The sequence below is a fragment of the Cervus elaphus genome, chromosome 3, assembly GCF_910594005.1.
Source record: "Cervus elaphus chromosome 3, mCerEla1.1, whole genome shotgun sequence".
Classification (NCBI taxonomy): domain Eukaryota; kingdom Metazoa; phylum Chordata; class Mammalia; order Artiodactyla; family Cervidae; genus Cervus; species Cervus elaphus.
In genome coordinates this window covers 5627129-5636220 of record NC_057817.1, presented here as the reverse complement: position 1 = coordinate 5636220, position 9092 = coordinate 5627129, and the positions used below count along the sequence as shown (strand labels likewise).

The window sequence follows — 9092 nt, the reverse complement described above, 5'->3', positions numbered from 1 at the left end:
CAGAAAAGATGAGTAATTGTAGAATCAGTCACTTTGGGGTAGAATCTGGCTCAATCTCATTTGAAATTCAAAGGGCAAGTTAAACTGGCTCACACATAAACTATACCTATTGTGTCTCAATGCTTCCATTCACTGATGGTCAGTCATACCTGGCTCTTGGAGCCCCTATGGACTGTAGTCTGCCATGCTCCTCTGTCCATGGGATTTGCCAGGCAAGAACATTGAAGTGGGCTGCCATTTCCTCCTCAAGAGGATCTTCCTGACCCAAGATTAGAACCTGCATTTCCTGCATCTCCTGTATGGGCAGGTGGATTCTTTACCACTGAGTCACCTGCGAAGCTCTCCATCTATCTAGATGTTACCTCTAATTTACTTTATCAGATCCTTTCAACACATTTATATATGTCTACTACTTTTCCATACTTGAAGATTTAACTCAGATTCATCTCTTCTGTAAAGTTGTCCAGATTTCTTTAACTTCACTTATGTCCCTCTTCTCTTCCCCCACAGTATTTTACATATATGTGTCTTGTATCACTTTTAGCATTCTACTATGCATTATGATTATTTTTTCTGCCATTTATAGCACAGCAAAAATAGTGCTTTTTGTGGCATTTTCTGTAAGTTGGAATTTAGGTTATTCTCATTGCTTATTGTTTAACCCTGGATACAATACCTAATTTCTCTGAACTTCAGTTTTATGGTGATTAAATGAATATGAGAAAATATTTAACTCTAGAACTATAATAGAGACAATTGTGCAACATAGGTACACAATATTTTATTCAATAATTGAATAACTATTTGCTAAATATTTCATGGTGACTCAGTGATAAAGAATCTACCTGCCAATGCGGAAGACACAAGCCCCATCCCTGGGTTGGGAAGATCCCCTGGAGAAGGAAATGGCACCCCACTCCAGTATTCTAGCCTGGAAAACCCCATGGACAGAGGAGCCTGGTGGACTACAGTCCATAGGATTGTAGAGTTGGGCATAACTTAGCAACTAAACAACAATTATTTATTATATACAAAGCACTGAGTTAAGTACATCATTGTGACTAACATATAATGTGTTCTGTCCAGTCAAGGTTTTTAAAAGAGCACTTATTATGTCCCCAGTTAGAATGAAAGTACTAGAAGGAAGGGTTCATAACTCTCCATCAAAATACTTACTACATTGCTCTTATCATATTAAATGATATTTTAATAAAATTTTAGAATATAATTAGAGGTGAAATATTTAGTCAGAAAAATTGCCATCCAGTTAACTGTGCAAAAAGAAAGGTAAGTACCAGATTTCTTTCTATACTGCTTGATGTAAAGAATTATTTTAATGTATATATCACTAATAAGGTCTTCCCAGGTGGCTCAGTGGTTAAAGAATTTGTCTGCCAATGCAGGAGACTTGGGTTCAATCCCTGGTTTGGGAAGATCCCCTGGTGTGGGAAATGGCAACCCACTCCAGTACTCTTGCCTGGGAAATCCCATGGACAGAGGAGCTTGGCGGGTTACAGGTTAGGGGGTGGCAAACAGTCAGATATGACTGAACAACTGGGCTAGAGCTGAATGACTAATAAAGAAATTGAATCTTTAGGGAATGGCTACACAATGCCAAAATATCTATGAGAAGATGCCACTTTCCTTCTGTTTAGAGGAATTGGGTTTAATAAAGTGTATTATTTCAACAAATTTCATAAGAAATATTTTCATTCTATATAATGTTCTTATATGGCAGTTTTAAATTTTATATCAATAGTGAGAAGCGGCTGCAACGCCGAGCGGAGGAGGCAGGAACCCGAAGGCAAGCAGGAGCTGGGTGGGGACCATGGCCGGGATCACCACCATCGAGGCGGTGAAGCGCAAGATACAGGTTCTGCAGCAGCAGGCCGATGATGCAGAGGAGAGGGCCGAGCGCCTCCAGCGGGAAGTGGAGGGGGAAAGGCGGGCCCGAGAACAGGCTGAGGCTGAGGTGGCCTCCTTGAACCGTAGGATCCAGCTGGTTGAAGAGGAGCTGGACCGAGCTCAAGAGCGCCTGGCCACTGCCCTGCAAAAGCTGGAGGAAGCTGAGAAAGCTGCTGATGAGAGCGAGAGAGGTATGAAGGTTATTGAAAACCGAGCCTTAAAAGATGAGGAAAAAATGGAACTCCAGGAAATCCAACTCAAAGAAGCTAAGCACATTGCAGAAGAGGCAGACAGGAAGTATGAAGAGGTGGCTCGTAAGTTGGTGATTATTGAGGGAGACTTGGAACGCACAGAGGAGCGGGCCGAGCTGGCAGAGTCCCGTTGCCGAGAGATGGATGAGCAAATCAGACTGATGGACCAGAACCTGAAGTGTCTGAGTGTTGCTGAAGAAAAGTACTCTCAAAAAGAAGACAAATATGAGGAAGAGATAAAGATTCTTACCGATAAACTCAAGGAGGCAGAGACACGTGCTGAGTTTGCTGAGAGATCGGTAGCCAAGCTGGAAAAGACAATTGATGATTTGGAAGATAAACTGAAATGCACCAAAGAGGAGCACCTCTGTACACAAAGGATGCTGGACCAGACTCTGCTTGACCTGAATGAGATGTAGAACACCCCAGTCCCGCCCTGCCGCCGCTCCTCCCTCTCACCCCGACTCCGCTGAGGCCAGCCTGCCCGAAGCTGACCTTTAAACTGAGGGCTGATCTTTAACTGGAAGGCTGCTTTCTCCTTTCGCCACCTCTCCCACCCCCTTACTCCTGTGTCCTTTTCGCCAAACTGTCTCTGCCTCTCCCCAGAGATTCCAGTTGGGCTAGAGGCTGAGCACCTTTGGGAACAACGTTTAAGGGAATGTGAGCACAATGCAAAGTGTCTTTAAAAGCATGTTGTGATGTACACATTTTGTAATTACCTTTTTTGTTGTTGATGTAACAACCATTTGTAAAAAACATTCCAAATAATTCCATAGTTCTGAAGCAGCAGTCTAATCCCTTTCTCACTTTTGGAAGGTAACGTTTCAGCTTAATGCATATTGCCTTCTCCAGAGAGAAAGGGAAAAGGTTTGGGCCTGCCTTCCTGAGAGCCTAGCAGCCCAGAGAAAGGCTCCATTTGGGGAAACCTCATTGCTCTGTAAAAAGTACCCGCCAAACCAGAAAGATGATTCCAGGAGGAGTTAGCCAAAAAAAAAAAAAAAAGTGCTGTTCAGGTTTTCAGCTTTACGGTATCTTTGGACAACTTTTTTTTTTCTTTTTTCATCAGAAGTGACCAAACAATTAAGATGGTGAAACCTCTGAGACCAAATCCTTGTCCCAGCTCTACCCTGTTCCCAACTGCTCACAGAATGGATCACGTGCCCTTTATATTGAAGTGACCACTTAATTGCTCTCCTGCCTCCTTGAAAGGAAAGAAAATGATGTTTTGCCACTGATTTAGCCATATGAAATTCATCTCATCACCCTTTTCTGGGTCTGAAGCTGCTGTCTCCAAAAGTGCCATCTCATTGTGCTTTGTATCGGTTAGTGCTGGAGAAATCTTGAAAAGCTTATGTACAAAACTTTTTAAATTTTATATTATTTTGGAACTTTGCTTCTTTGGGGTTGAGGCACACTGGTCACCCCTCTGCCTGTGAGAGCTCTCTACAGTCTGTGGGCTAGCAGTGTGCTGATCTTTTGAAGTTTCTTTCCCTACCCAATCCCCCTTTTTTGATGAGGTTTCAGTGAGGTCTGTTAGGTGTGCATCCTGCAGCTTAATTGGCTTAAAATGTTCTCTCCTTTGGTGTGGTCTCTTTGCAGACCAACTGGGAGAAAAAAAAACCAATAGTGTAACTGTTTTGATACTGAAAATTGATAAATGTCTTTTTGAAATAAAGAACCAGTCCCTCCAAAAAAAAAAAAAATTTTATATCAATAGAACATCTCTTGAACCACTAGAGTTTTAGGAAAACATCTTCATTAGACTTCTCATTTCTCTACCATTAAAAACGCTCATGGCAACAACTGTCAACTGCTTTGACTTTGTTAAAAAAAAAAAAATGGCCCAAAGCGTGACTTTCTTTCCCTGGAAACTTTGCAAATAAATGGAAGGAGAGGGGAGGGAAGAAGGTTGTTGTAAATATAGAATGGTGTATATTCGCAGGGCATTTTTGTAATGGTCATGGTCATTCCTGAAGATACTATCAAGATAATAGATTTTTTTTCCCCAAAAGTTATGCCTTTCATCTTTTAGGTATCTGGTATTCTAAGGTATAAACATCTTTAGCATCACTTACATTACTGAATTATTTTAAAACATCTACTTAAAAGTGTATTTTAATTATTAATATTTTTATTTCTCATATTAACATCTTATTGAAAACAGATATGTATTATCTCTATGAAAACATTATTTCATAAAAGTACTACCATAGATTCAATGTCATTACTTAAACAGACTTATATCTTTATAAATTTAGATATATAAACAATAGGATGTCTAAAGCAATACATCTATATAAACAAAATATAGTATTGATAACATTTATTACTATTTATAGCATACAGTATGTACAGTGCATGCTACATATATGAACCAATTATTTGTTTTACAATATATACATGTATATATATATATATATATGTACATACACACACATATACCTGCACACACAAAGTTTACATTCCTGGCATACTCTTCCCTGAGAAGCACAATTCTGATCCTGTAAGTAATAATTAACGAAATAAAGTTTCTCAAATACTTTTCATATATTCTGTGGTCAAGAATATCAGTATGATTGAGAGATTCACCTGTAGGTTTAAATTGCATAGCATTTGTAAGACAGTTTCAGAAGTACTCTAGACAGAGACATTTGAAAAGGTCATGGTGTGTTTAATGTACTCCACTGCAGAAGTCAAGACCACGCTATTGATTTAAAATGGAATTTGGCTAATAGCTCCTTATATAGCTCTGCTCAACATTCCAAATTCATTAGAATTTAGGCTAACTTTAAATATCTAGGTAGATTTAAAACAATAGAGTTCATGATACCAAGTGCTATTAGCTAATTGAAAGCAGCTATCTGGAAGAACTTTCATTCATTATTGCACAGAAAATCTTGACCATGATAAATACTTGGCTAAGCATTCCACCATAGAATATTCAGAATATTTCTTATAAAATCAATACCACCTAACTACACAAAGGTAATTATTTCACTAATATTCTATCATCAGTTATTTGACTCATAGAATCAGTATTTGTAATAAACACAATTTGTGCAATCATCTTTCTATTCTAAGTAAAAAAACACAAGAGTTTCCTTTAGTCCAAACCTCTATTTTGTACATGGGAAGGGACAATTCTCAGAGAATAAATAAGCATAACCTAGTTCATACATAGTCAAGATTATTCTTGAAAGTGACTGGTCCAAAAGTAAAGTACTATAGACAGGGAGATGAAAAATCTCCAGTTGTAACATTTCTATGACATATAATTTTTTATGCACTAGCTTGAGTCAGAGTTTCCAATTAACAGAAAATTATAATTGAACAAATCCCCAAAACAAAGGTAAATGCTTTTTATTGGCAACACTGAAATGGACAAACTTTTAAAAATTAAAGGATGAAAGAAAAAAGAAAGAAATGCTTTTGAGAAAATGCTGTGGAGTGAGGGAATGAGGGGGGAGAAACAACCAACCAAAAAGAAAAGGAAGAGCATAGCTGTGAAAATAATCTACTGCAAAATCTAGAGAAAAGGTCAGAGACATTTTTATTTGTACCCTGAAAATAATTTAGAATGGTTTGACCTGTATATAATGAAGAAAATATTAGGACAGAAAACATTAAGAAATTCTTTATTTAAGATGAATTGAAAAGTTAACAAGATGCTTCAGAAGGAGTCAGAAAAGGAATTTGAATGTTGCAAGAATATCACCAAACACAATGCCAAAATTAAATCCTCCCTGAAATCAATACATTACCATGCGTAAAATAGATAGCTGGTGGGAAGTTGCTCTATAACTCAGGGAGCTCAGCCTGGTGCTCTGTAACTGCCTAGAGAGATGAGATGGAAGGAAGGGAGACCCAAAACAGAGGGGATATAAGTGTACTCATATTTGATTCACGTTGTTGAGTGGAAGAAACCAATACAATGTTGTAAATCAGTTATCCTCCAGTTAAGAATAAAAATGGAAAATGTTTAAAATAACATTTACAATAAACATTTAAGGTAACATTTGCATTGAAAAATCAAATCACCTATAGGTCAAACTTGAAAAGTCCTTCAAGATTGCAAAGGAAGGAGAACAAGAGATAAAGTGGGAGATCACATTAAACACGGGAAAAAATAGACAGGAGAGAAAACATTCTTAGAAGACATAAAATGAGTAAACATTAAAATCTAGGTAACATGAATTCAACAGTTTTGAAATTAGATAGGATCTGTGTATTCAGACTGAATTCAGTCTGTATATTCAGACTGTTCTAAACCTTATTTAGAACAAAATCAAAGAAAAAATAATGAAACAAAACTTTAAAAGGAAACTCTCATTTACTTTTTTAAAGTTTTCCTATGTAGGAATAAATTTCAGATTGGTTTAGGGTACTTATTTGAAGAAGACGAAAGGGAAACAAATAAGGAAGAAAGATTCTCAGATAAAATTTTTATTCAGGGCAGAAATATACCTTCAGAATTGGAGAAAAAACAAAACAAAACAAAAACAGTGTAAATCCTTCGATTCATCCAACATCTAAAGTGAGACCAAATTAACAGTATAGAATTTTTCAAAAGAGCTTCTCTTTGACTTCTTTCACCAGAGTTCTGTAGTTCTTCCCATGTAGATCTTCTTTATATTTTGTTAGATTTATACCTAAGTATTCGTCGGAAAAGACCCTGATGCTGGGAGAGATTGGGGGCAGGAGGTGAAGGGGATGACAGAGGATGAGATGGCTGGATGGCATTACCAACTCGATGAACATGAGTGTGAGTAAACTCCGGGAGTTGGTGATGGACAGGGAGGCCTGGCTGCTGTGATTCATGGGGTCGCAAAGAGTTGGACACGACTGAGCGACTGAACTGAACTGAACTGATTTCATTTGAGAGTAAGTTATAAGAGCTCTTTTAAAAGTATATGAACAAGATGGGAATTCGCCCATCTTCATGACAGGAAGCATGGCAGGCTTCCCTCTTCTTCACTCTCTCCCTGAGTTTGCTCAAATTCATGTCCATTGTGTCAGTGATGCTATCTAACCATCTCATCCTCTGTGCCCTCTTCTCTGCATAGAGAAAACTAAAGAAGGGAAGGGAGGGAGGGATGGAAGGAAAAGGGATAGAATTGTGGTGAATAGGAGGCAAAAATGAGATCACCATGGACATGTTAAAGGGAAAAGTAATAGCAAAGTTCTCAGAGCTGCCCACTGCTTTACATTCCTTTTTTAACATACTGGTTTAAGAATGCATAAGCTTACACTTGGAATAATAGCTTACTATATTACCATTAAAATTTTCTTAATTGCTTTTGCCTTCTTCCTCAAGTAGTCTCGCTTGATACTTTCAAATTCAGCATAAAATTTCTTAAGTGATTCCCTTATACAAGCATACACATCCTCTACACTGATTTTGAAAACTAAATTTCTTCAAAAGTAAATATCCTTAGCGTGGTATTTGTACTGCACCACTATAGGATTAAATGGGGTTTTGATGTAATTGATTAGGGGGATTTATCCCCAGAATATCTTTGAGTCTTTATACTGATTTTAAAATATAATTGAAAAATATTAGAGAGCAACGTCAATAAACTGACCAATTAAAGGACCGTTTCAAGTTTTAGGGGAAACATGAAAGAGTTAGAAATGAGAGCTGATAGAATGAAAAATGGGAGAAAGCACACGAAAAACTGAGCTTCTGAACATTTTGCACACTTTTAGATATTAAAATTTTAAAAATCTTAAATGACACTGATTCTTGTGTATATTCAACATATATCAATTTGCATCAGTGTAGAAACCAGATTTTTTTCATATAAATTTAACTGTGGCTCAGAACTGAACATATGTTAGTGCACCATGAGAATAAATTACTTCATGTAAGTGCTCATTTCTTTTAAATACATTCACTGAAGTAAACTTACATGAGTTTATGAAATATTAAATTATCTGTTTTTCTTTTAGCTATATATATATTTAAAAAGAGTAGAAAACTCCTAGGAAATGTGTCTTAATTGGGCATTTTTCTTTATAGTAGTTCATGAATGAAAAGAGCACAGCTCTTAGCAGTGAAGAACCCTGATGTATTAACTCTTGATAGCTTGTGAAAACTATTTCAAACAAAGTTTATTGATAAATATATAAACTTTTTCTTTCCATTGAGATAATTTCTCATGAGTTACACTTCTAAGTAGAAAAGAATAAGATACAATGATCTTTTGGCTGTTTTGGAGGGAAAGAAAACTTTCTCTCTCCACCAAACTGCACCCCCACCTTCAGCCCTCAGTTGCATACCTGAGTGGTCATCATTCTGAACTCTTAAGGTGGTGTTGTCATTCATTCACTTAGCTGTGTCCGACTCTTTGTGAACCTGTGGACTGCAGCACTCCAGGCTCTTCTTTCCTCCATTATCTCTCAGAGTTTCCTCAAATTCATGTCCTTTGAGTTGATGACCATCTCAACTAATTCTCCTTCTGCTGCCCCCTTCTTCTTTTGCCTTCAATCTGAGTTACACATCTAGTTAATTACATCACAATTGACCTGCTGGTCAGTTCTCCACTTGCACTTACCAACCTGCAGCAGTAATTTTCTGCTAGCAGACAATTTGCATTTTGTGTTTCTTCACTGTGATGCAGGAAAAAAAAAAAAAAAAAGCTAGAGACCCAAATGTTACAAAACACACATTTTATGAGAAATCTTGACAAATTCCAAGTGTGAGAAACCAAAGGAGGGCTCATGCAGAGAACTTAAGGGGATCTGGTAAATGACATTCTACTTATGAAACAAGACATGAACGAAGTGAGACAGTGCTGCTTACAATAACCCCTTAAAGAAGTCAGTGTATTCAAGCTGGATAATGTTCTGGCAACTAACTAAATCCATAGCAAGAAGCAGAGTTCTACTTCAGAGTTTCACTAAGTGGATACTCTTGAGTATTAAGTTTTATATTTT

General features: G+C 37.3%; 1 protein-coding gene across 2 annotated transcripts; it reads left to right on the top strand.

Annotated features, from left to right (window-relative positions):
- Positions 1–1764: 1764 nt before the first annotated feature.
- On the top strand, positions 1765–3859 carry LOC122679230 (tropomyosin alpha-3 chain-like). Of its 2 annotated transcripts, XM_043879672.1 has the most exons (2): positions 1893–1960; positions 2095–3859. In XM_043879672.1, exons 1-2 carry the CDS (start codon positions 1893–1895, stop codon positions 2573–2575), a joined length of 549 nt encoding a protein of 182 aa, XP_043735607.1. In that variant the 3' UTR covers positions 2576–3859. The 2 variants fall into 2 exon arrangements, with proteins under 2 accessions (XP_043735597.1, XP_043735607.1); XM_043879662.1 differs by having other exon boundaries at positions 1765–3859.
- The last annotated feature ends 5233 nt before the right edge of the window (positions 3860–9092 follow it).

What these genes read in the sequence shown, in the direction of transcription:
- LOC122679230 (XM_043879662.1), top strand. Translation starts at nt 1,829, where the DNA reads ATGGCCGGGATCACCACCATCGAGGCGGTGAAGCGCAAGATACAGGTT.